The sequence below is a fragment of the Lotus japonicus genome, chromosome 3 (genome assembly GCF_012489685.1).
Source record: "Lotus japonicus ecotype B-129 chromosome 3, LjGifu_v1.2".
In the NCBI taxonomy this organism is placed as follows: domain Eukaryota; kingdom Viridiplantae; phylum Streptophyta; class Magnoliopsida; order Fabales; family Fabaceae; genus Lotus; species Lotus japonicus.
Genome location: NC_080043.1, coordinates 74,366,604 through 74,393,397, shown reverse-complemented (window position 1 = coordinate 74,393,397; position 26,794 = coordinate 74,366,604). Strand labels below are relative to the sequence as shown.

The window sequence follows — 26,794 nt, the reverse complement described above, 5'->3', positions numbered from 1 at the left end:
CTTAGCATAAAAAATTAATTTTTTTCTCTCTCATTCATTTAATTTAAGTATTGAATTAACATTTAAATTTAAATCAAAATTATATGAAAATAACAAATATTAATATAATGATATTGTGGGACCGGATGAATAGTGCTAAGAACTAAAAACTCATGGTTGGAAAAAATCTGCAAAGAATTGCTTAAGCACATGTGGCTTGTAGGACCCACATGAATAGTGTTAAGAACTAAGAACTAGCATTGAAGATGCTCTAAAGACTACAAAAAGCATAGTTGAATCGAAGCCACGACTTTCCAATGAACCAGCAAGGAGCCCAACAATCAAAACTCAGCAAAATCCACGGGCAAGGCAACGAGTAAGCCAGGAAGAGGAGGCAAGGCACCACCAAAGCACGTCCTCAAGCATCAAAGAAACAGCCCCAGAAGCACCATAACAGACCAGCATAGCCAGAGCCAGCAAACCAGTATTGAAAGAGTTCAAACACAGCACAGAAACCTCAGAATAGGCGGCAGGGAACTCATAAAAAACAAAGGACATAAAACCCCAACAATTACCGAATTTATCACAGTGTAACTCAGCATAGTTAAGGCCCCAACAAAGCCCAAATTTGAGTCTGTCGATTGCATAGTTAAGACTCACTAGGATAGAGCCCGTTTGCCCGTGCGATGCACGGGTAATTTTTTAATAAATTAATTGTTAATTATAATTATTGAGTACTTTATTTATATATGAAATAATACAATGATATGTTTACTAAACATACACTTTTAATTAGTAAAATATGTTGTTATTATCTCCATTTTATGTCTTAATGTTTCATCTTATTTATAAACATTAATTGAATAACTCAGCAATATTAAGTTTGGTTCGCCCTTAACAGCCAAATGTATTATCATTTGTCCTTATTGCATAAAATCAGTTTCCAATTGTATTATATAAAATATTGGCTTAATAGTTTTTTTGGTCCCTCACTTATCACGGTTTTGCACTTTTGGTCCCCAATAAAAAAATTAGCACTTTTGGTCCTCCACATTGCTTATTTGTTTGCAAAAATGATCCCTATTTAGACTAAAACTGCAAAAGTGTGTAAATGTGAGGATTAATTTTGCTAATTCTTTCCTAAAGGGACCAAAAGTGCAAAATTGTGATAAGTGAGGGACCAAAATAGCTATTAAGCCTAAAATATTAAAGAAGAGGTCGACCAAATATCATTATCAAGCCAGCTTCTCTACCTTTAATCTAAGTGTGTGATCCTATGTACATTGATTCTATTGTATTTTGATAAAACAAAATTGATATGATAGAATATATATATATATTTGATATATGTCCGTACATAAGCAGAGGTATATGTATTTATTTATTTATTGTTTAGTATAGAAGAAGCGTGGAATAAATTGTTTTATACAAATTGAGAAGTAAAGAGCAAGAAAAAAATGATCAGATTACATATTGGCACCAAAATTTATGAAAGAGTGAGAAATTGAGGATGAGTGCCCCCTGATCAAACAGCTTTGTACAACCTAACAACCAAGATAACTTAACTTCCCATCTAGATTATTACTCAAAAGAGAGATGAGGAGTACAACTTAACGGTTTTGAGTACTCACTAAAGAACTTAAGATCAAACATAATTGATTTGTCCCTTGCCTAGCACGATTTAGATCCACCCAAATACAATACAGAAAAGGATAAATTAAATTGCAAACTTTTATATAGAAGATAGGGATGGAGATTCTGGAGGATAAAAATAGGGTAACATAAAGGTATCATTTCTATTGAAACTTATCAAAAGATCATAACTCCAAAAGTAAAAATAATATAAATAATTAAATAAACCAAAACATATCATACATACATTTGTTTCCAACAATCATATCATGTTGTGCTTATATTACACTCCTTTACTATTAATGTTTCCATCTATAAAGCTCTCACTATAATTTATTTCCAACAATCAAATCACACTGTACATACCGAAGCATTTGAATCGAGACAGACTACTAATAAAGAAGAAAAAAGGTCACATGTTTATATTCACATCTTGGACTAAAATTAAAGGCCTTGATGTCGTCTTACCCACCAATATAATGAACAGCTTTAGGCTTATCGAGAATCAGAGAGGGCCAACATCATCAATTTTGACTACCCCTAGGTTACCACTAATGAATATTTTATCACAGTTGGGATCTATTGATAACAGGAGGGTAATGGCTATGGAGATATAGGAGCCCTTCAAAAATCTGCCTGCACTAATGCTTAACAGATGTTAATCTTTGTGTTTAAGAATGTACCTGCTCATAAAATGAATATGAGCATGCTCAATTAAAAGCCAAAAACAAAAAGAAATTAAAATGACATGAATAAGACATTAAAGGGGAGAAACACTAATTAAAAAAGGATACAACTTACACAACCTTAGAGTCCTAGAGGTAAACATCTTAGCAAAAAGTGTTAAGTGTTGTTAGTAGACGTAAACTTCCATGATGTTCTTGTGTTCCAATGGTGTCAACTATATCATTGAACTAATCCTTCATAAAATGGAAAGAAAAAAGTTATCCAAACAGAATCAGGAAAAAAGGATATAAATTAAATGTGTTTTGCATGCTAATCATGTCATGTATAAATTGAATTAAAAGGTTTCAATTTAAGTGTCACTGACATTAGATTGCCTAGCAACATTTAAGCATAAACCACTTATTATACACTCAATGACTGCAAGTCCATATAGGGAGGAGTTTTATTAAGTCCATGGTAATTTGTCTAGGGAACACTTGAATAACACAAGCGAGTAATGTTACCCTGTCAATGACAACAATTCAAACACCACAGTAAGTGCGCAGGGCGAACTGGCCTCTCTGACCCGACCCTTTTCAATGTAATAATACTTGAGGAACTCAACATGATCAAAAGGTTTAAATAGCAAAGGGTGCTCCTCATCCACCAGCTCCTCCGGTGTTTTTATGATGTGTTCTCCTTTCGGAATAGAGAACAACCCTGTAGAGTATCTTGCCTTGTTCCCAGTCATCATCACTCGGTGAAAGGGTGAATGCAACCTCCCGTTTGACCATGCCTGAGAATTTCACATGAGTATCTCATAAATTACAAATTTCCAATATGATTCAATCATAAAAAAATGATAATAATTATATACTATAATACTAGAGGCATGCAATTCTGTTTAAGTCAGGAACTTCACATCATAGTGGTAGCTAGTTCTAATGTTGTAAACGACGGATGACGGACTATGCCAAAGAACCAAAAACCCGCCATATATTTTACACATAATGATAGCTAATGGCGGAATATCATCATGGTACTAGAGAGTCAAAACCCCGCAATGAGATTCCACCATGGCAACACCACAATGGATATCTTAAAACCATGATTAATTCTGCCAGCATAATTTTTTCCATTTACAATTCTCAAACTTGAGACTCTGCTTAAGCAGAATCGGACATGTATACCATTCGAATCTAGTAGCTGTTGGTAGATGGTATGGTTTATTATTTATTTGTTTTAATTAGAAAAGGTGAATAGGAATTTACATGGAGAGAATCACCGATCATAACAACGAAACTTTCGGAGGAAGGCTTGTAGCTTATCCATTTGCCATCTTTGGTGAGCACCTCCAAACCCTCCACCTGATTTTGGTACAATATGGTCACAATGTTTTTGTCTGAGTGAGTGGTGAGGCCTAGCTTTGTGTCAGAGGTTTCAGGGCCTTTGTATTTCATAACCCGGAGGAGGTAATTGGTTGAGTTGAGATGCTCATCCAAGTACTTTTCAACACCCAAACTCTCCAAAACCATCTTCCTAATAATATGATCCAACTCTGATAGCTGCTCAGAGAATGAATTTATAGTTTTGCTGCCAAATTGAAAGAAAATTAATAAGAAATGGGCAAAATAGGAAATATATAAGCACCAAAAACTTAAAACAAGAAAGAAATTATATTGAGTACATGCCTGAAACTTGGGTTTCCATCAGGCCACAAGATGTTGGCCATGGCTTCTACTTTCTCATAGACATTTGCATCATCAATGCCCATGCTCTCAAAAAGTGGAACCATAGGATACTGCCCAACATAACCATGATATGGCTTCTTAGACACATTGAGTAGCTTGGTTTGCAGAGGGAGATTGAAAAGCTCTTCTAGTGAAGCAAAAATTTCCTTGCGAAGGTCTAAAGGAACTTTATCAAAAATGGCTTCAAAGCAACCATACTCAACTAGTGCATGCCTCGTGAACTTTGGATTTCACTGCCTCCCAATTAGCCAAGCTATTGAGGTCAGTGAAGTCAATTACAGGAAGCTTTCGTGTGGTTTCTGAGCCCATATCTTCACTTAATTTCCCTCTCTAATTTTGATTACAAGATTGATGACAATGCAATGCGTATTTAAGCTAAGATTTGAACCCAATCGTGATTGATTACCTGCAGTGCTACTGATTAAGTTATTTAGTACCGTGTACGATTTATATTGTCATGATTGCGACATTAATAATTTCAACATAGCTTTTTATTCTATCATGTTAGTCTATAAAATTTGGCCGATCGATGCAGTCACTTAGTGAAACGATTCTTCCGGTCAAGTTGGTCTGGAAAATATTATTCGGGATTTGGCTTGATTAGATGAATAAAGAAAAGATTATAATAAAAAACTTGTATTTCCTACATACATTATCTTTTTTCCGGTGTTAATTAAGGTATCACACAGTTAATAAACGTAAAACTATTATCACCTCACTGTCAACGCACTAAGCAAATTAAGGTAGAAGGATGGTTAATGAGTATTTCCTATTTGCAAGAGCTGTAAATTGAACCCCCGAACATTTGTATAAGAAAGGAAGTGTTCGTCAATTACGCCAGTTCACTTGGTTTATGTTGAAGTATTGTAATTCCTACATTAGTTAGGCTCTGGCAGTGTTAACTAGTGTGTGGTTAACACAGTTTAGTTGAGTGGTTAACTCAATGCACTAGTTGGCTAAACTGGGCTTGTTAGTTAGTCTGGTTAGTGTGTGGTTAGTGAATGCTATAAATAGGAAACCATGAAACTAAAGTTAGTTAGAGTTGTTAATAACGTAAACTATTTTCTCTCTCAGGTTATTTCTCTCTAGACTTCTCTCTTTCTCTCAATTTTCTGTGATTGAAGTGTTCATCACACAAGAACCTTCGTGGTTCTAACAGTGGTATCAAGAGAGCAAGACGATCAGGAGCATGTGGTGGTGCCCTGGGTAGTGCAAGGAGGTGCTGCGGCGGTGCAAGGAATTCTAGTGGCGGAGCTCAAGGCAGCGATCAACGGGTCGAGAGAATTGAAGGGAATTGAATATCAGAGAGCGATGTCGAAGTCCAATACGCTTCCCATGAATCTTCATATTATTGATGGGAAGAATTACGATCATTGGAGTGTTCAGATGAAATCAATTTTTGGATTCCAAGAATGCCTTAAGGTTTTGGGTGAAAAATGTGGTATCTAATCAACTTTGATTTGCTTATGTTAGCCCAATGTGGATGATCCCCCTGAGTTTTATCCTCTTGCGGCCCCATAGTGGTATCCGAGCTTTGGTTCGAGTGAACCTGTGACAAAGAAAAAGTCGATGGTGTGACCATGGTCAATGACAAGAGTGAAGTTGATGGTGTGCGACGACCGAGTGAAAGGTCAATGGCGAGTGAAGCCAATGATGGAACCATGAAGTAGCAATGGTGTAACGACCTAAGTGAAAGGTCTATGGCGAGTGAAGCCAATGACGCAATCATGAGTGACGGCTCCTTATTTCGTTAAATCATCTCGGTGGAGATTAGAAGGCAATGAGCCTCGTTGTTGTTGAGTTTCAACGGCAATACAAGAATGTACAAGTGAAGTGCTAAAAGGAAGTAAAAGGAAAAAAAAGGGGAAAATTCCCAAGGAAAAAATAAAAGAAAGGAAAAAATTCCGAAGAAAAAAAAAAAGTAAAGAATGGATTCACAATTGAAGGGGAGTGTTGAAGTAATAATTGTGCATGAAATAGTTTCCGTTTGGTTATATTTAAGCAAGAGTTAAAGGGTTTATAAGTGGAAGGACTCACTCAACCATTGTATTAAGGTTTTGTGGTGAATGTATGTGGATGATGTCCAAGACCACTTCCAAGACCTCTTATGCTCTTAGCCTCTTAACCCAATATGTGAATGGTAAACTCTCAACCCCTCAAAAGCCGTAATCCTGGAAAGAATCTAACATTCCGTTGCGTCGCACAAAACAGTTTATATATATATTCATCTTCGTTTCCCACATATATTAATTAGTTGAGTAATGCAACACGTGTTGGTGATTTTAGTATCATCAATGGATTTTAGTAGTAATGTGATTTATTGTAGGCCGATGCGATTATGCGTTAAGCTCGGAAACGAGTTAGGGTAGTGCGGAGTGCACGCTTGTTGAGCCAACGCATAATTGACCGCAATTAGATTGCGGGGTTCCAAGGGGCGGAGCCCTTGGCGAAAAGAAATTCTGTTTTATTAACCGTTTTTCGGTTTCTGAAACAAACTCCTTTATAAGGAGTCATTTGGCCTCAGTTTTAGATACAGAAAACAAAAACCGATATTTCTCTCTACATTCCTGATCTGTTTTCATTTGCCTGAAGCACATTGTTCTTCAAGAATTATCCCAACAAGGATTTCGTGAACCCAGGCAAGAATTGGGTCGAAATACTTTGTTCGGAAAGTGTTCGAACACGATTCTTCGAAGTTATCCAGGATTATCATACCCAAATTTCTAACAAACGAACAAAGTAACTCTGATAATCATGGCTGGAGGAAGCACTGGAGGAAGCACCGTCAAGGAGATGACTACTAATTTCGGAAAATTGGACAAGTTTCAAGGACAAGACTTCAGGCGTTGGCAGAAGAAGATGCATTTCATGTTGACAGCGTTGAAGGTGGTGTATGTCCTGTCTACACCAATTCCAGAACTTTTGGAGGATGACACGGTTGAAAATATAAGGCGCAGATCAAAGTGGGAGAACGACGACTACATATGCAGAGGGCACATTCTTAACGGTATGTCTGATCCCTTATTTGATGTGTATCAAAACGTGGAATCTGGAAAGGAATTGTGGGATTGTCTCGAATTCAAGTACATGGAAGAGGACTCATCTAGTAAAAAGTTTCTTGTAACCGATTTCAACAGTTACAAGATGGTTGAATCAAGGTCTGTCATGGAACAATTCAATGAACTCCTTCGAATCCTTGGACAGTTCACACAACACGGATTGAAGATGGATGAAACAATATCTGTCTCAAGTATCATAGACAAGTTGCCTCCTTCGTGGAAGGATTTCAAACACAATTTGAAGCATGGAAAAGATGACTTGTCTTTGATTCAACTTGGAAGTCACTTGCGCATAGAAGAATATCTAAGGGCGCAGGAGGGTGACAAGGGAAAAGGAAAATAAGTTGCTGGACCCTCGGTTAATATGATCGAAGAGGGTGGTAAGAACGATAACAATAGAAACAAAGGAAAGAAGCGTGCTTTCAAGAAAAACAAAGGCAGTTTCGGTTCTAACAAGAAACCGAAACTAGAATGTTGGAAGTGTGGAAAAACAGGCCACTTCAAGAGGGATTGTCGTTCAGGCAAAAAGCACGACAACGCGAATGCAAGTGGTTCGGGAAAAGGGTCTAAGGACCAATCCCAAAACCAAGGTCAGAAATCAATTTGTGATTTGAATAGTTTTATTAAACATTCGGTTTCCCTAATTTCTGAAGCATTTTATGTGCAGGATGATGCTATCGCGTGGTGGGTTGATTCTGGCGCCACAACACATGTTTGCAAGGATCGTTTCTGGTTCAAGACTTTTGTTCCAGTGGAAGATGGATCTGTCCTCTACATGGGAGATCATCATTTTGATCCTGTTGAAGGCAAAGGAAGCGTGGTGTTAGAATTCAGTTCTGGAAAGATTATTACTTTGTTTAATGTTTTATATGTTCCTAAACTACGTAAGAACTTAATTTCTGGTCCTGTATTGAATAAGCTTGGATACAAGCAAGTGTATGAATCCGATAAATATGTTTTATCGAAGTCTGGTGTGTTTGTAGGATTTGGATATTATAATAATGGTATGTTCATGATGAATTTGAATGGAGTTTCTAATGATTCTGGTTCTGTATTTATGTCCAATTCGAATGTTATTAAATCATCTTTATGGCATGCTCGTCTAGGACATGTTCATTATAAAAGAATGCTTGAAATGTCTAAAGATGATTTAATTCCTGTTTTTTATGGAAATGTAAAAAAGTGTAAAACTTGCATGTTAACAAAGATCACTAGGCAGCCTTTTAAAAGTATAACAAGGAAATCTGTCATACTTGAATTGATACATAGTGATTTATGTGATTTGCATGCTACTCCATCATTAGGGCATAAAAAGTATCTTGTCACTTTCATAGATGATGCATCCAAATTCTACTATGTTTATTTGTTGCATGCTAAGGACGAAGCCCTCGATAAATTCATAATTTATAAAACTGAAGTTGAATTGCAACAGAATGAGTTGATTAAAACATTACGTACGGATAGAGGTGGTGAATATTATGATCCTGTATTTTTCCAATCCGTAGGAATCATTCATGAGACTACGACACCTTATACACCTCAACAAAATGGTGTGGCTGAAAGGAAAAATAGAGTTCTTAAAGAAATGGTGAATGCCATGTTATCTTACTCTGGTTTGAGTGAAGGGTTTTGGGGAGAAGCCATGTTAACGGCTTGCTATTTGTTAAATAGGGTTCCTAATAAAAGGAACAAGACTACCCCATATGAACTTTGGTATAAGAAACGACCCAATTTAACATTTCTACGTGTTTGGGGTTGCAGGGCCGTGGTTAGACTCCCGGACCCTAAAAGGAAAACTTTGGGTGAAAAGGGTGTAGCTTGCATCTTTGTTGGATATGCTGAGCATTCCAAGGCTTTTAGGTTTTATGTTATAGAACCTAATGACTCGATTTCTATTAACACGATTATAGAATCGAGAGATGGCATATTTGATGAGAATTGTTTCTCTTCTATACCTAGACCAAAGCACTCTATACCAAATTCGGATGAATATCTAAAGGATGATCATTCAAATGATGTACCAAGTGAGACATTCGAACCTCGTAAAAGCAAAAGAGCTAGAAAACCTAAATTTTATGGGTCTGATTTTCAATTATATCTAGTTGAAGGATCAAAGGATCAGATTGATAATCAATACTATTATTGCTATAGTATAGAAGAGGATCCAAGAACGTATGATGAAGCTGTGAAATCTCGAGATTCTGCTTTTTGGAAATAAGCAATTGATGAAGAGACTGGTTCTATCATGGAAAATAATACTTGGGTATTATCTGATTTACCACCAGGTTGCAAACCATTGGGTTGCAAATGGATCTTCAAAAGGAAGATGAAAGTCGATGGTACAATTGATAAGTTTAAAGCTAGATTGGTTATCCAAGGCTTTAGACAAAAGGAAGGAATTGATTACTTTGATACCTATGCTCCAGTTGCTCGTATCACCACTATTAGATTGTTGATTGCTTTAGCGGCTATTCACAATCTAGTGATTCATCAAATGGATGTCAAAACTGCATTCCTGAATGGTGATTTGGAAGAAGAAGTGTATATGAAGCAACCTGAAGGATTTGTAATGCCTGGTAATGAGCATAAGGTGTGTAAGCTAGTTAAGTCGTTGTATGGGCTGAATCAAGCTCCGAAGCAGTGGCATCAAAAGTTTGATGAGGTTGTTTTGTCTAGTGGTTTCATTCTGAACCAAGCTGACAAATGTGTATATAGCAAATTTGATACATCTGGTAAAGGAGTTATCATTTGTCTATATGTTGATGACATGTTGATCTTTGGCACCGACCAAAATCAAGTTGATAAGACGAAGAATTTTTTGTCATCAAAGTTCTCCATGAAGGATATGGGAGAAGCGGACGTTATTCTTGGTATTAAGATTAAACGGGAGAATAAGGGGATTGTAATTACACAATCTCATTACATTGAGAAAATACTCAAGAAGTTTAATCATGAAAGTTGTTCTCCGGTTAGTACTCCCATGGATCCGAGTGAAAAACTTATGCCAAATACAGGTAAACTTGTGGATCAGCTCGAATATTCAAGAGCTATAGGCTCTTTGATGTATGCTATGATTAGCACTAGACCGGATATTGCTTATGCGGTTGGAAAGTTGAGCAGATTTACTAGTAATCCTAGTAGACATCATTGGCATGCGATAACTAGGGTATTCAAGTACTTGAAGGGTACTATAAATTATGGATTGTCATATGTGGGATTTCCTTCGGTGTTAGAGGGTTATTCGGATGCTAGTTGGATAAATAATGTTGAAGATTCATCCTCTACAAGTGGATGGGTGTTTTTGCTTGGGGGAGGTGCCATCTCATGGGCTTCCATAAAGCAAACATGTATAACTAGTTCTACAATGGAATCTGAGTTTGTAGCATTAGCTGCTGCCGGTAAAGAAGCGGAATGGCTAAGAAACTTGGTATATGAGATTCCAATATGGCCTAAACCGATATCACCAATTTTTATCCGTTGTGATAGTGCTGCTACATTGGCTAAAGCTTATAGTCAAATATACAATGGAAAGTCTAGACACTTGGGTGTTCAACATAGTATGATTAGGGATTTAATCATGAATGGGGTGATATCCATTGAGTTTGTTCGGTCGCAACAAAACTTAGCTGATCACTTGACGAAGGGGTTAGCTAGAGACTTAGTGAAGAAGTCGGTAATTGGGATGAGATTAAAGTCCATCTAAATCTACTAGCTATGGTATACCCAATTCCCTTCTAATACAACGTTAGAAGCAGAATTCAATGTGGAAAGATCATAGTTAGAGATTGGAGCATTTGTATTTATCTTCCCAAGGTATGTGCTCAGACCTGCAAGTGATGGCTAGGTTGAAGTGTATCTTCTTAATGGTTCTTTGAAAAATTGCAAATGCAGGTGCAAGATTAAAGGATCACCTATGTGAGCATGAAGTTTTGCCGCTTCAAGAAGCTTGGACTTGGCTTCCTATATGCTTATTAATGGATAAGGACACATGGCTTGTAAAGTGTCAAGTATGAATAGTAGAGTGTTATAGAAACATATGTGTACAATATCTTCAGATATTCAAATGGGTTGACGGGTTCAATCGTTATGACACCCCGATTCTCGAGTATTTGGAATGTGTATTTGTACTAAGATGAAAATTCAATCGCAAGACATTTTCATTTATGCATTTGTTTGATTGTTATATCTGTGTGTTATACACTTGTATATATTATTATATATATACTGAGTAGATCAAGGATTACACTAAAATGGGGGGGATTTGTTGGTGATTTTAGTATCATCAATGGATTTTAGTAGTAATGTGATTTATTGTAGGCCGATGCGATTATGCGTTAAGCTCGGAAACGAGTTAGGGTAGTGCGGAGTGTACGCTTGTTGAGCCAACGCATAATTGACCGCGATTAGATGGCGGGGTTCCAAGGGGCGGAGCCCCTGGCAAAAAGAAATTCTGTTTTATTAACCGTTTTTCGGTTTCTGAAACAAACTCCTTTATAAGGAGTCATTTGGCCTCAGTTTTAGATACAGAAAACAAAAACCGATATTTCTCTCTACATTCCTGATCTGTTTTCATTTGCCTGAAGCAGATTGTTCTTCAAGAATTATCCTAACAAGGATTTCGTGAACCTAGGCAAGAATTGGGTCGAAATACTTTGTTCGAAAAGTGTTCGAACACGATTCTTCAAAGTTATCCAGGATTATCATACCCAAATTTCTAACAACACGCATATATAACCACCCCTGATTTGGTCCCAAGTTTTTCGTCCTTGATATATTATCATATTGAGCATAAGTTTAATTTCTCCTTTCTTCTTGTCAAGTGCCAACTGATAATGATCTCCGATTCACAAGGCTTGGACAACTTTGGAATAGACCATTTAGCTGTGATAATGGCAAGAGACAGAAACTTTTTCTTTTGAAATGCAAGAAATGTATAAATTAAACTAAACTCCCCTCTACATTAATTATTATAAATTTTGTATTATTTGAGTAAATGCTTGTCATAATAAAAGTGTATTTTGTACCATTCATGTGACCCTTACCCAACAACTTAAGCTTTTGGTTAGGGTCCAGGGCCGGCCCTGGGCCTGTGCAAGCTGGCCCACAACCCAGGGCCTCCAAAAAGAAGGGCCCAAAAAAAAATTCATTAAACTTTTCCCTAAAATAAAATTTAGTTATAATAATTAATGTTCAAGATGTTGTTAATGACTTGAGCTGGTCTAGTGGTTAGTAACTGTGTATGTTACTTTTATGTACCGGGTTGGTTCTGATGAAATTTCGAACGTTAAAATTATTAGGGGTCCATTTTTATTATTTGCCCAGGGCCTCCAAAATGTCGGGACCGGCCCTGTTAGGGTCGTGGATAGTGTTAAGAGAAATAAGCTACAGCTTAAGCCCCAAAAAAAGTAAAATTAGTTACTAACTATTAATAAATTTTAAATAACCAAAGTATAAAAAAATATCAGAATTATGTATTTCCTAAATATTAGGCAACTAAAAAAGAATATTAGAACAATATATCATTTTTTTTAAACTAACTAATAGTATCATATTTTTTGTTATATAAAAAAGTATATATCTAATCTTATTTAAAAAATAACAAATCTTTCACTTAACATTTTCTCCTAAGGCCCCAAAATGTCTGTACACAGCCCTGTTTTTGGGATAAGTGGTTGCTTGATATGGTATCAGAGCCTCTATGACCGAGAGATCTAGAGTTCGAACCTTGCTTCCCTCACTTTCTAATTAAAAATTGGAATTTAATTAAGCATATGGTAGGTGTGCCTGTGCATTTATCCACGTTTCAAGCCTAAAGGGCTCTTGCGTGACGGGGCGTGTTAGAATATAATATAAAATCATTCATATAACTCTTACCTAACAGCTTAAGCTTTTGAGATAAGTAGTTACTTGACAGTATATTTGTTAAACATTGAAAAATAATGATTTTTCACTTCGTTAAAAAAAAGATTATTTTGTAAAGATGATTATGAAGAACATAAGTTGATTTGCGTATACTAGAAATTTTATTTGCCTATTGTCCACGCATTTTCCTGCAAAATATTTAGGGAATTCTTAATACCCAATAAATACTTCTGTGAATAATGTCTTCTGCAATTCGCATGAATTTTCTAAAGATACTACATCCTTTAAAAAATTACTGAGGAGTGTTGAACTCTCTTATATTTTAAGACCACCAGAGCAATGCGCTATATAAGAAATAAAATATTCAAACAAATTTTGATAACATCAAATTATATTTAAAAACTTTTAATGAATATCATTAATAAAATATAAAGAAAATTAAATTTATGTAGTAGTTCAGCACTTTATCCTTTAAGCAAACAGTTTGAGATTTGTATTTCATTATGGAACTTGGGTTGATGACGTGGCCAGGGTTAAGAGGAGAGTAACAGAATTCTTTGAAGACAAATTCCAAGCTCAATCTGATTTCCAGAGACCTTTTCCTGATGGGGTGACGTTCAAGAGTATCTCAGAGGAAGATAATCGTGTTTTATGCGCTGAGATAACCATAGAGGAAATTAGAGATGCTGTGTAGGATTGTGATAGCAACAAAAGCCCAGGACCCAATGGCTTCAACTTCAAATTTACCAAGGAATTCTGGGAAATTCTTAAGGAGGATATTCAAAGGGCGGTTGAAGACTTCTGGATTAACGGATCCTGGCCTAAAGGAAGCAATGCATCCTTCATTGTTTTGATCCCAAAGGTCACCTCTCCACAAGATCTTCATAAGTTTAGACCCATCTCACTCATTGGGTGTTTGTTCAAGATTGTGGCCAAGTTTTTAGCTCAAGGCTTGAAAAGTGTGCTTCCAAAGATCATTGATGAGAAACAATCAGCTTTTCTTGGAGGACGCAGTATGTTGGATGGGGTAGTAGTGGCAAATGAAATTGTACATGCGGCAAAGAAAGGAAAGAAGCCATCCTTTCTCCTCAAAATCGATTTTGAGAAAGCTTATGACACTGTGGATTAGGGTTTTCTGAGATATATGATGCGCCGCTTGAACTTCTGTGATCGATGGATCAAGTGGATCGATGGTTGTTTATCTTTGACCTCGGTATCGGTATTGGTGAATGGGAGCCCAGGTGATGAATTTCTCATGAAAAGAGGAATTAGACAAGGAGATCCTTTGGCACCTTTCCTCTTCCTGATTGTGGCGGAAGGATTAACGGGCCTAGTAAGGAGGGCAATGATTTTGAACAAATTAAATGGCGTGAAGGTGGGTGAGAAGGAAAAGGAAGAAGTGGCAATTCTTCAATTCGCGGATGACACGCTCCTAATGGGGGATGCATCATTACAGAACATCCTCTCTTTGAAATCCATTCTTCGCTGTTTTGAATTAACCTCGGGTTTAAAAGTCAATTTTCTCAAGACTTGTTGTATGGGAATCAATGTACCTGTTGATGTTCTGCGAATGTTCGCAACCATTCTGAACTGTAGAATTGGAAACCTCCCTCTTACCTATCTTGGCATTCCAATTGGTGGAAATCCCAGAAGGGCGACTCTTTGGCAACCGGTGTTGGATCGCTTGAGAAAGAAGCTATCCTCCTGGAAACAAAAGACCCATTCTTTTGGAGGTCGTGTCTGCTTAATAAACAGTGTGTTGACCGCAATACCACTGTTTTTTCTTTCATTCTTCCGAATCCCCAAAGCTATTTTGAGGGAAGCTAAGAAGATTATGAGAAATTTTATGTGAGGAGGGAATGATTCAACCTCAAAAATCACTTGGGTGAAGTGGGATGCAATCTGTAAACCAAAAGATGAGGGTGGTTTGGGGGTCAAGGATTGGGATACTTTCAACTTGGCACTTTTGGGAAAATGGAGGTGGAAATTCTTGAGGCGAGACAATGATCTTTGTAGCAAGGTTATTTGGGCTTGCTATGGAAATAGAGAGGTGATCGGGGGCTTGAATAGCACGAATAAAGATTCTCCTTGGTGGCGTGACTTATTCAAAGCTTGTTATCAATCTAGCTTGAATGTTTGTTGGTTTGACTTAGGTCTTCAACGAAAGATTGGGTGCGGGAACACGGTGAGGTTTTGGAAAGATGAATGGTGTGGGAATGGACTTCTGAAAATTGGCTTTAGCAAACTTTTTCACCTCTCAATTCAGAAGAATTGCACTTTGATGGACATGGTTCAGTGGGTTAATGGGCATTTAAACTGGAACTTTAAGTGGAGAAGGACTCTTAGCATGCGCGAAGACCTGATGGTGGAAGAACTTAGAAGGACTATTAGGGGATTGCAAGTGCAATTGCATAATGGGATATCTGATTCTTGGTTGTGGACCTTGGAACCAACTGGTACTTTCACAGTTCATTCAGCTTACAATTTAATCAAAGGTTTCCCCTCTGAGAATGTGGATCCGATCTTCAAACTGATTTGGGGGTCTAGAGCCCCATCCAATGTGTGTGTTTTTGCCTGGAGATTGTTATTGGACAGATTGCCAACCAAATCAAAACTGCTACAGCGAAGAGCCCTACCTGTAGATGCTGATTTGAATTGTATTTTCTGTATGCAGGAAACTGAAACAGCAAACCACCTATTTGTGAGATGTCCTTTTACTCTCAGTTTGTGGACTAGATGTTATAGATGGTTTGGAGGTCTATTAGCGACTCCGGGAAATTGCAGAGATCTCCTACTGCAATTTATCTGGCCAGGATTATCATCGAAACAAAATGTAGCTTTCAGAATGATTTGGTTTGCGATGAATTGGTCATTGTGGATGCATAGGAACGGGATAATTTTTAATGGGGGAGAGCTGCTGCAACAAGATGAACTCTTTGACAGGGCACAAATCCGTGTATGGCATTGGCTTTCTGGGAGGGCAACAGGATTCCATTGTTCTCTATATGAATGGATCTCACAACCCATTCTATGTCTCCAAGCGGTGCATTAGAAGGATATTACTAATTGTTTATCTGGACATTGCCTTACTTTTCCTTATCTATTTGTAGGATGCAAATCTCCTTTACTCGGTGATTTGCTGGCATAGTCATGGGCATCCCTTGTATTGTTTTTGCTATGATCCTGTACTGTTTCTTTCTTCCTCTGTTTTTTTCTCCTTTTTGCTAGTTTTTCCCTTGTAATGGGTGGCACCCCTTGTGCCTTTATAATTAATATTACTATGGCTTATAAAAAAAATATGAATGAAAAATACTCATGTAGTCAGTCTCATATCACTTGATCCTAAAGGTACAGGTAGGAGATTGATTTCACCACTATCAAATATGGGATACCTTGATTAATAGTGTTGATCTATTAATAAATAAGCTAGATTCGTGTTAGGTGAGATAACATGATGGAAAAAGAAAAATGAGTACCACAATTTCCCAAACACACACGGCTAATATAGATGTTGTTTCCAAGGTTCGAACCCTGAGGAGAGATAATTTATATTAATACTAACAACTAGCATACATTCACTTTACTCCCCTTTGACGCTGGGCGGGGAAATAAAATTTATCTCTCTGCATTCAGTCGCGCGGTTTCTCTGTGCTGTGCGCCTTCTTTGTTCTTACGCGTTGCCAGAGCTCGTGAAGGAGTTGCCATCACTGGAAGCTCTTCCGACGACGTCGTTCTGTGCGAGGCTTGCCCCCTACTGCAACAAACGCAAAGGTAACTGATGAATTTGATCTTCCTATGCCGCTATTGCATTTCTTACTGCTTTGTTTGTTTATTCCAATGCTTGTCACTGAGAAATTTGCTGAATCCTGATTGAAATTGAAGATCTATTTGCAATCGGAGATAACCCTCAGTCTTATGCAAGTGTATTGCTTTTGGACATGGTTAATTAATTGAAGATTATAAATGCTTTGATGAACAAAATGAAACCTGTGTGATCGAAATTGTTGAGTGGTTGAAAATTAGAGACACTTTAATTTCACAAAATCCTCTATAACGGTTTAAGAAAAGTTAATCAATCTATATATCTATATATATATATGTAAAGCACACTTGTGTATTTGCATGCAATTAATGTATTAAATCATAAAAGCTCACATACCTTTATATTAAATACATTAAAAAAAATTAAATAAATTAAAAACGGAAAATTTTTTTTTATAAAAAACTATTCAACAACTTATATTAAACAACAACATTCATAGACTTAAAATTGACTTGAGCTTTGCATTTGACAAATTTAAAAAATCAAAATTAAAAAACAAAATAATATTTATTAATAAATAATTTAGATAAATTACTTTTAAAATAAAAAGTTTTCTATCAATATATATCTATCCATATTGTACTTGGGGCTCTTATTTCCCAAAGTAATTATATATATATATATATATATATATATATATATTTAGTTTTTCCAAAAAAAAATATCTATCTTCTATATACATATGTAAAGCACACTTGAAACAATAGCATTAAACAAATAAAAAATAGTAAGTTTCTTTTGAATTAAAAAAATTAAATAAAAAATTGAAAACTAAAATAAAAACTACATCCACTTTATTATTCATTATATTAATTATTAATTGTTAAACTTTTCAATTTCACATATTTAAAAGTAAATATTAAAATTTAAAAAATTTCAATCTATCTTATTTAAAATGAAATATTTAAATTATTTAAATTTTAATTATTCATTACAAATTGAGGTGAACTTTTAAAAATAATAATAATTGAAATTGACTACCTTTACATTAATGACAATAATAGATTGTTCATAAGTAGTTTATATTCTTTACTAATTGTTGATAATAATTATAAATCATATTATTTATTAATCATAAGTTGATAAATTCAAAACAAAAAAAAATAAAATTTATTACTATTTTTTACTTATAAAAAATATTTATTGTAAATATTGTCGAAGAAATAGTTGAAAATTAAAAAAATGTCTCCATAAGAAATAATTATTACTATATCGAATGTATATATTATTTGAAAAAAAATTCTTTAACTAAAATTGTTGATATATTTAAAGGAATCCTGGGCACAATCAATGCATATGGAATTTGTTTCAGTTCCTACCAAGATCCTTATTTGTGGTGGAGGTGGATTCTGATGAGAGACAGAAGAAATGTTATCCTTGGGAGGTATGTTGCGACTTCAAGGGATGATCAAAAGGAGCATGAAAGGCTGTTTTTCCAAGATTTTATTTGAGGACTATAGCTTCCACAGGCACTAAAACGTGATGCTGGTGGAATGGGGTGGGTTTCAAGCTTTTTGGCTTTGTACAAGTTACATTTTTGGGAGGTTGTAATGTAGTGTTAGGTATATGGCATATTTGAGACATGAGTACTCTTTTTCCTTCTCTAGGTTTTTCCCACTGGATTTTCCTAAGAAGGTTTTAATGAGGCTCAGTCTCAAGGTTTCTTTTAGCCATAGGGTGAGTTTTGTTCTCTTTTTTGGCACATTCTTGTACTTTGTTCTATGCTGTGCATTTTGTAGCACTTTATCAATAATATCTCTTCAGTTTCAAAAAAAAAAATTGTTGATATATTATATAGAAGTAAAAATAACTTGAGGAAGCATGACAGAGAAAAATAATGACAACGAAAGTTGAATAAACTTAAATTTACTAAATAATATTTTACGATACTAAAATTATAATAAGTTATAATTTTTAAGTTAAAATTATTTCATTGTTGATAAAAGTGTATAAAAAAATATGTTATTATAACTTATATTAAAACCATATTACTTGATTTGAAATATTTCAAGTTCACTTAAGGATTTTCAAATTATTAAATTCGTTTTTAAAGATTAGTTATGATTGAAAAATAGAATAAAACCTGGGGACAATATTTCCCCTAATTGAGTATCAATGTTTACAACCAGATATAAATGATAAATCAGCCGCTCTGCAATTGAAACCACAATAATAAACCTATAAACACAGAACTCAAATCAATAGAATAGGTTAAAACCAAAGTTTTTAAAATTAATTCAATACTAATACAAAAGAAATTTAATTACACTATAATAATTTTTATATTATATAAAAATAATAATGTAAATAAACCCGTGCAACGCACAGGTATTATTTCTAGTTTATATGTAAAACACACTTGAACTTTTGTATTAATTACTTTACCTATGTATTAAATACATTAGATAATTAAATAAAAAAACTAAAAAATGCTACATCTACTTTATTATTCTTTATATTAATTAATAATTGTTAAACTTTTCAATTTCCCATTTTTTAAAATAATTTTTTATGTTGATTAAATTTCAATTATTAATTAAATTTCAATAATAATAATAATTTAAATTGACTACCTTTACATTAAAAAATATATAGTAAAAATAAATTTTACATTTATAACTAATTGTAAAAAATTTTAAATTCTTATATTTTAAAATTAAAACTAAAATTTTAATTATATTTTTGACTTAATTTTAATTATTAATCATAAGTTGACGAATTTTAAAAATTAACTAATAAATTTTTTTACTACTTTTTACGTATAAATAAAAAATCAAATACTAAAGTTAGATATCATGTTCATAAGTTATATATATATATATATAATATTTGACTCGAGTTCTACATTATTAGCAAGATTAATTAATTTATTATTTTTATTTTCATTTCAATTAATTATCAACCTAAGGTTGAAAAAAAAAATAAAAGATACAAAAATAGCACAAACTAATATCTTTTAAAAAAAACAAACATGTTAGATATTGAAATTAGTTAACGGTTGAATGCTTTTTGTAAATATATATTTTGAAATTTACTTTTAAAATATGAAATGATTTTGTATGTCGTTTAAATTAACTATAATGCGGTTGCGTGTTATTTTAAAATATAATTTTAAATTTACTTGTGATTTGTCTTAATAATGATAGTAATAAATTATTGATGAATATTTTATGCTATTAACTTTATTAACTATTAATTGTCAATTTTTCAGTTCCTTATACAAAAGAATAATTTATTAAGTAGTTTTCAAAATTAGTTAGAATATTAACCATCAATCATAAATTGAGGGAAAATTAAGAAATATATTTATATGTAGTAAATATTAATAATTTAAATTAAATAATAGTCTAGATAAAATGGCGTTTAGTCCCTGAGTTTGTAAGGGAATGTGATTTTAGTCCCTTTGAGGATAAATGACGTTTAGTGGCAGTCAAAAACTGTCAGTGATTGTAAAATTAAACTCGCTTATAAACTTTGGGACTAATTTGATCATTAACCCAAAAAATTATTAAATTTCAGTAATATCATTTATTTACATAAATAGAACCCTAATACAAGGACTAATTTTTTATTAAAATTTCCGGACTAATTTTAAGCAATTTCATGCATAAAAACACTCTAATACTCTCTAATTAGATGTCTAAACAGAATAATTTTTTCTATTATATTTTTATTGAAGGAAAATTTAAATATTTATTATTTATATAATTACTCTGTAGTAATTTTCATATAATATTAAAAAATATTGTATATAAACTTGTGCAACGCACGGGTATAATATTTAGTCTCCAAAGTAAAGAAACAGTGATGAGAAAGCATAATAAATTGAAACTCATACATAATTATAGAACACCAAATAAAATGAGATAAATTGTGTATGTGATTTGCAAGTGTCTTGTTTTGCTGTTTTTTTCTGTGAATATCTTGCTACACTACTTTGTTGAGTACTAGGAATCACCGGATCCTGTAATGTTAAGTTAGTATAACCAGAGTGCGTAAAAGCTATTTTGTGAATACTCTGGAACTAAGAATCAATGCTTGTGACTTAAATAATGTAACTATGTGTGATCAAAATGGAGAAATTCACTGCAAATACATATTGCTAAGAGTTTTATTGAGTCCAAGGTACATTTTTTGGGAACATTAAGCTTAAGCATACAACACTTCTATGGTACACACTACACACTCAATGATTGCAAATACATAGGTGGAGTTTAATTAAGTTCATGGTAATTTGTCTAGGGAACATTTGAATCCACAACACAATTACGTAACACGGTCAATGACTGACAGTTCAAAGTTCAAACACCACAGTAAGTGCGCAGAGCAAACTGATCTCTCTTGCCTTCTTCAGTTTGATAATACTTGACAAACTCAGCATAATCAAAACCCTTAAACAGAAGAGGGTGTTCCTCATCCACCAGCTCCTCCGGGGTTTTTATAATGTACCCTCCTTTGGGAATGAAGAACAGCCCTGTAGAGTATCTAGCTTCGTTCCCCGTCATCATCACTCGGTGAAAGGGTGAATGCAATCTCCCATTTGACCATGCCTTCAAATTTCACAAGACAACATCATAAATCATAAATTTTCAATATGATCCAATCATAATATCAAATGGTAATAATACTTATTGTTAGTATACTAGTCATGACAGTTGGTATGTTTTTTTATGCTACATGTATCTCCACGAGAAACATCTTTGTTCAAACTGCGAACATTCATGTCATGTTGAGTTAGCTCTCCCAGCAATGGGTTTTCCATTTATAATATACAAACAAGAGATCTTACTTAAGAAGAATTAGACATGTGTCACCAGAACCAACTAAGGTAGGTAGTTGGTATGGTTTATTTATTTGTTTTATGGAGAGAAGGTAAATAGAACTTACATGGAGAGCTTCACCAATCACAACAAAGAAACTTTCTGGGGAAGGCTTATAGCTTAACCATTCGCCATCTTTGGTCAGCACCTCCAAACCCTCCACTTGATTTTGGTACAATATGGTCACAATGTTTTTGTCTGTGTGACTGGTGAGGCATTTTTTTGTGTCAGTAGTTTGAGGGGCAGTGTATTTCATAACACGGAGGAGGTAATTGGTTAAGTTGAGGTGTTCATCCAAGTACTGTTCAACACCCAAGCTCTCCAAAACCATCTTCCTAATAATCTGGTCCAACTCTGATACATGCTCAGAGAATGAATTTATTGTTTTGCTGCCAAATTGAAAAGAAAATTAAGAAATAGGAAAAAGCAAATATAGGCTCAATAAATTTAATTAAAGAAAACATAGTCTAAAAAGCTAAGCTTTTCAAATTAAAATGAGTACTTGCCTAAAACTTGGGTTTCCATCAAGCCACAAGATTTTGGTCATGTTTTCTACTTTTTCAGAGACATTTGCATCATCAATGCCCATGCTCTCAAAAAGTGGGATCATAGGATGCTGTCCAAAGTAACCATGAAAGGGGGCTTCTTAGACACGTTGAGTTGCTTGGTTTGTAGAGGGAGATCAAACACCTCTTCTAGTGCACCAAATATTTCCTTGCGAAGATCTATAGGAACTTTATCAAAAATTGCTTCAAAGCAACCATAGTCTACTAGTGCCTTGTGAACTTTGGATTTCACTGCCTCCCAATTAGGACTGCTGCCTCTCAAATTATTGAGATTAGTGAAGTCAATAACAGGAAGCTTTAGAGTGGTTTCTGAGCCCATATCTTCACTTTTCCTTCTCTAATTTGATCAAAGGTTGGACGACAATGCTTATTTAAGCTAGATTTCAACCCAAACGTGCTTCATTAGCTTTGTTGATTATGTTATTTTGTAGTAATGATTCACATTGTCATGACTGCGACATTGATAATATTAAAATATTTGTCACTCTATTATGTTTGTCTAGAACATTAGAACATTTGACTTAGAGATGTAGTGACATAATGAAACGATTCTTCCGATCAAGTTGGTATAGCAAACATTATTGAGGTGTTATGGCCTGTTTTTTTTAGGGGTCGGGGAGGGTTGGACTTCCACTCGCGGTTTTGAATCTAGTCTCTAAGAAATGTCTATCAACTATTTTAGTTGATTTCTTCTTTCTATATATCTTTTATATCACATCGTTAATCATATCCCCTTTATCTATTCCTATTGGGTGGAATTGAGATGTGAACTTTTCCATGTCAGGCTTAGGGGGAAAAGGTGAATAGCGCAAATGAGTATAGATAGAAAGTGATTAGAAAAAGAGTAGACTATTTAAATGATTTAGTATGAGAAAAATGAATAATAATATAAAAAATACTTTATCCTCTCATTTTGTTGAATAAAAAGTAGAATGAGAGAGTAATTACCTTTTATACAAAATCATATTTAATTTTCACTAAAACAAACCATCAGCTTCTGCTTAATGAGGGAAAAAACAAATCCAGGTCAACTCCAATGTCACTATTGTGACCTACATTATGGAGCTAGATAGACACAAGGAATTAGCGTCGACCATTTACCCGACACTAAGTTAACGCTATTAACTTGTTTGAAAACTATGATGAATAGTAGTCGTGCTATATAGCACTTCTATTTTTACCCTTAAATTGTAGAGTTTACTTTTTCTAATAAACTTTAGAATTTACGGCTGTCAAAAAGTATCAATAACTACATGTGTTGAATGATGTCTTTATGTAACAAAAACTTGTAGTTTGTGGTGGACATCATAAAAACGATTAAACCCATCATATTGTGATTCATTGTAGAAAATTTGATTTATAAAAATAAATAAATAAATGTTAAATAGTCTTTATGTAACAATATCTTACTATAAATGTTCTTTATTAAGTCCATGGTAATTTGTCTTAGGGAACATTTGAATGCACAACACAATCATGGTGCATTATCAATAACAGTTCAAACACCACAGTAACTACGCAAAGCAAATTGATCATCTCTCTTGCCTTTTTCTTTATTAAATGAATGTTTGAGGAACTCTTCACGATCAAAAGGCTTATAGAGCAGAGGGTGTTCCTCATCCACCAGCTCCTCAGGTGCTTTTATAATACACCCTCCTTTCGGAACAGAGAATAATGTTGCAGAGTATCTAGCCTCGTTCCCGGTCATCATCACTCGGTGAAAGGGCGAATGCAACCTCCCATTTGACCATGCCTTCAAATTTCACATCATAACATTATAAATCGTAAATTTTTAACATAAGGTTTAATTGAGATAATGTGAATAAGATTTACATGGAAACAATCATTCATCATAACAATGAAACTTTGTGATTCTGAGGAAGGCTTGTAGCTTATCCATTTTCTTCCATCTTTTGTCAGAACCTCCAAACCATCCACTTGACTTTGGAACAATATGGTCAGAATGGCTGTGTCTGTGTGAGTGTCTAGGCCTACCTTTGTGTCACTAGTTTCAGGGCCTTTGTATTTCATAGTCTTAAGGAAGTAATTGGTTGTGTTGAGGTGCTCATCTAAATACTTTTCAACACCCAAACTCTCCAAAACCATCTTTCTAACAATCTGGTCCAACTCTGATACATGCTCAGAGAATGAATTTATAGTTTTGCTGCCAAATTCATAGAAAATAAAGAAATAGATAGGAAAAGCAAATATATATAAGCTCAAAAAACTCAATTAAAGAAAAACATAGTCTAAAAAGCTAATCTAAGCATTTGAAATTATAATGAGTACATGCATACCTAAAGCTTGGGTTTCCATTAGGCCAAAAGATTTTGGTCAAGCTTTCTACTTTCTCATAGATATTTGCATCATCAATGCCCATGCTCTCAAAAAGTGGCATATTTGGAAATTGCCCAGCATAACCAAAATAAGGCTTCTTGGACACGTTGAGTTGCTTGGTTTGTAGAGGGAGATTGAAGAGCTTTTCAAGTGCACCAAATATTTCTTTGCGAATGTCTGAAGGAACTTTATCAAAAATTGCTTCAAAGCAACCATATTCAACTAGTGCCTCGTGAACTTTGGATTTCACTGCCTCCCAATTAGCCAAGTTATTGAGGTTAGTGAAGTCAATAACAGGAAGCTCTAGAGTGGTTTCTGAGCTCATATCTTCACTTAACTTCCTTCTCTAATTTGCTTACGAGATTGGAGGACCTTTAATGCTTATTTAAGCTAGGATTGAATCACGATTGGGTTTGGTGATTAAGTTAGTTAGTAGGTTTGATCTAAATGGCCTCGAGATGCCGTCAACATAATTCAAGTTGGCAGTAGCGTCAGCACTACTGAAAATTATTAGTATCCGTAGATACATTGTATTTGATGACTTAATTTTGATTTGAATAGAAACAACTAGTTAGGCAGAATAATAATTAATTGTTATAATAGAAGGAGATACTGAATTTCTGGATCATGTACTCCACTTGCAGGCTCTTGCACCTGATTGAGAGAATATGCATAGGTCATAGCCTGCAGCTGCTGGGTCCTAATTGTAACAAGTGTTCTCCCACTCTTGCAAATTGTTGATCATTGTTGATTCTCAGATTCCTTAGAATGCATAGAACCTTAATCTGATGATTAACATATAAAGGAAAATCAGCTTCCTTCAAAGCCTACTGGGCGTATTCTCTACTCAAAGACCATACCCACCCACCCAACATCCATACACATTTTTATCATATTCAATTCTGTTAGGGTGGAAATACTCACACAACTAATAACCCATCTCTATAATACTTTTGGAGACATCAAGTATATTATCAAACAGTGCCAAGTATGTCATGGAAAATCCTGTAAGCGCAAAGTTTCTTATCTAATGAAACGATTTATGGACAAGTTAGCTCAGAATTTCATTTAGGTGCAGCAGCAAATATAAGTACGAGTTCTAATTTTGTTTAGTAAAAACAAGTAAGAAGAAACAGCATAACATAGCAGAGGTCCAAACCTGTATGTATGACCAATCGAAATTAGGACTCACTCTCATGAAAGCTTCAGTCCTTGATTTTCATACAGACTTTGTTTTTAAAATTACAAAGGAATAAAAATGCAAAGGCTTAATTACAACTTTGGTCCCCGACGTTTATCAATGTCACGATTTTGGTCCCCCACCTAATTTAATTACATGGATGGTCCCCGAAGTTGTAGGTCGTGTGCAACGTTAGTCCTACCGTTTATTTCTTAATGGATGAGGCTTACGTGGACGTCTAGTTGGAGAGAAAAATGAGATCTGAGGAGAGAGGGAAACACGTGAGTATCACGTGAACTCATTTGAACCTTATATGAACTCATTATACCCAAATCTGAAACCCTAGGGATCTAAATCGTGTTACCTTCTTCGTTCCAGGGAGGTTAGGGGTTTGGGTATAATGAGTTTAGATAAGGGTCACGTGATACTCACGTGCTTCCCTCTCTCCTCATACCTCCTTTCTCTCTCCAACTGGACGTCCACGTAAACCTCCTCCATTAAGAAATAAACGGTAGGACTAACGTTGCACACGACCTACAACGTCGGGGACTATCCATGTAATTAAATTAGGTGGGGGACCAAAATTGTGGCATTGATAAACGTCGGGGACCAAAGTTGCAATTAAGCCAAATGCAAATTATATGTGGAGTCAGTAATAAGATTTACATATTGAATCAAAACTTTGACCATGTTGTTCTGGATGAAATCTTTCATTAAAATTTGAAATCATTAAGTGATTTTTGATCTGCAATCTCTTAAAACTAATACCATTAAATCAATTTGAATTTCATATATCGTTTCCACTTTAGCCGCACACAGGCAAACCATTACCTCAGCTCTTCAATTTTAAACCAATAAATGGTATGCACTCTAATTGAAGAACAGAATCAGACAGCAATAATAGGATATCAGAAGCAGAGCAAGCAACAAACACAAGTAAAATATCACACAGACAACTCGATTTCAATCCAAACTTCCTAGTCAAGAACAAGTCTTAATTCGATGAAGCAAATGAATCTTACACGACAAGTCAACATAGACCGGACAGCAGGGCCGGCCTTGGGCCTGTGCAAGCAGGCCCACAGCCCAGGGCCTCCAAAAAGAAGGGGCCTCAAAAAT

The 26,794-nt window shown here is 34.8% G+C and overlaps 3 protein-coding genes and 2 pseudogenes across 3 annotated transcripts; 2 read left to right on the top strand and 3 right to left on the bottom strand.

The window, feature by feature from the left end:
- Positions 1 to 1,811: 1,811 nt before the first annotated feature.
- Positions 1,812 to 4,425, bottom strand: LOC130745849 (probable 2-oxoglutarate-dependent dioxygenase AOP1; annotated as a pseudogene).
- A 2,357-nt stretch (positions 4,426 to 6,782) lies between these two features.
- LOC130744707 (uncharacterized) lies at positions 6,783 to 7,430 on the top strand. The gene has a single exon (XM_057596867.1). The coding sequence runs from the start codon at positions 6,783 to 6,785 to the stop codon at positions 7,428 to 7,430; it is 648 nt and encodes a 215-aa protein (XP_057452850.1).
- A 6,666-nt stretch (positions 7,431 to 14,096) lies between these two features.
- Positions 14,097 to 16,001, top strand: LOC130744706 (uncharacterized). The gene is made up of 2 exons (XM_057596866.1): positions 14,097 to 14,682; positions 15,103 to 16,001. The coding sequence occupies exons 1-2, from the start codon at positions 14,097 to 14,099 to the stop codon at positions 15,999 to 16,001; spliced, it is 1,485 nt and encodes a 494-aa protein (XP_057452849.1).
- A 4,853-nt stretch (positions 16,002 to 20,854) lies between these two features.
- LOC130745848 (probable 2-oxoglutarate-dependent dioxygenase AOP1) lies at positions 20,855 to 23,057 on the bottom strand (annotated as a pseudogene).
- Positions 23,058 to 23,564: 507 nt separating this feature from the next.
- LOC130745847 (probable 2-oxoglutarate-dependent dioxygenase AOP1) lies at positions 23,565 to 25,063 on the bottom strand. The gene is made up of 3 exons (XM_057598253.1): positions 24,456 to 25,063; positions 23,992 to 24,322; positions 23,565 to 23,911 (listed from the first exon to the last, which is right to left on the bottom strand). Exons 1-3 carry the CDS (start codon positions 24,818 to 24,820, stop codon positions 23,657 to 23,659), a joined length of 951 nt encoding a protein of 316 aa, XP_057454236.1. The 5' UTR covers positions 24,821 to 25,063; the 3' UTR covers positions 23,565 to 23,656.
- Between the last annotated feature and the right edge of the window lie 1,731 nt (positions 25,064 to 26,794).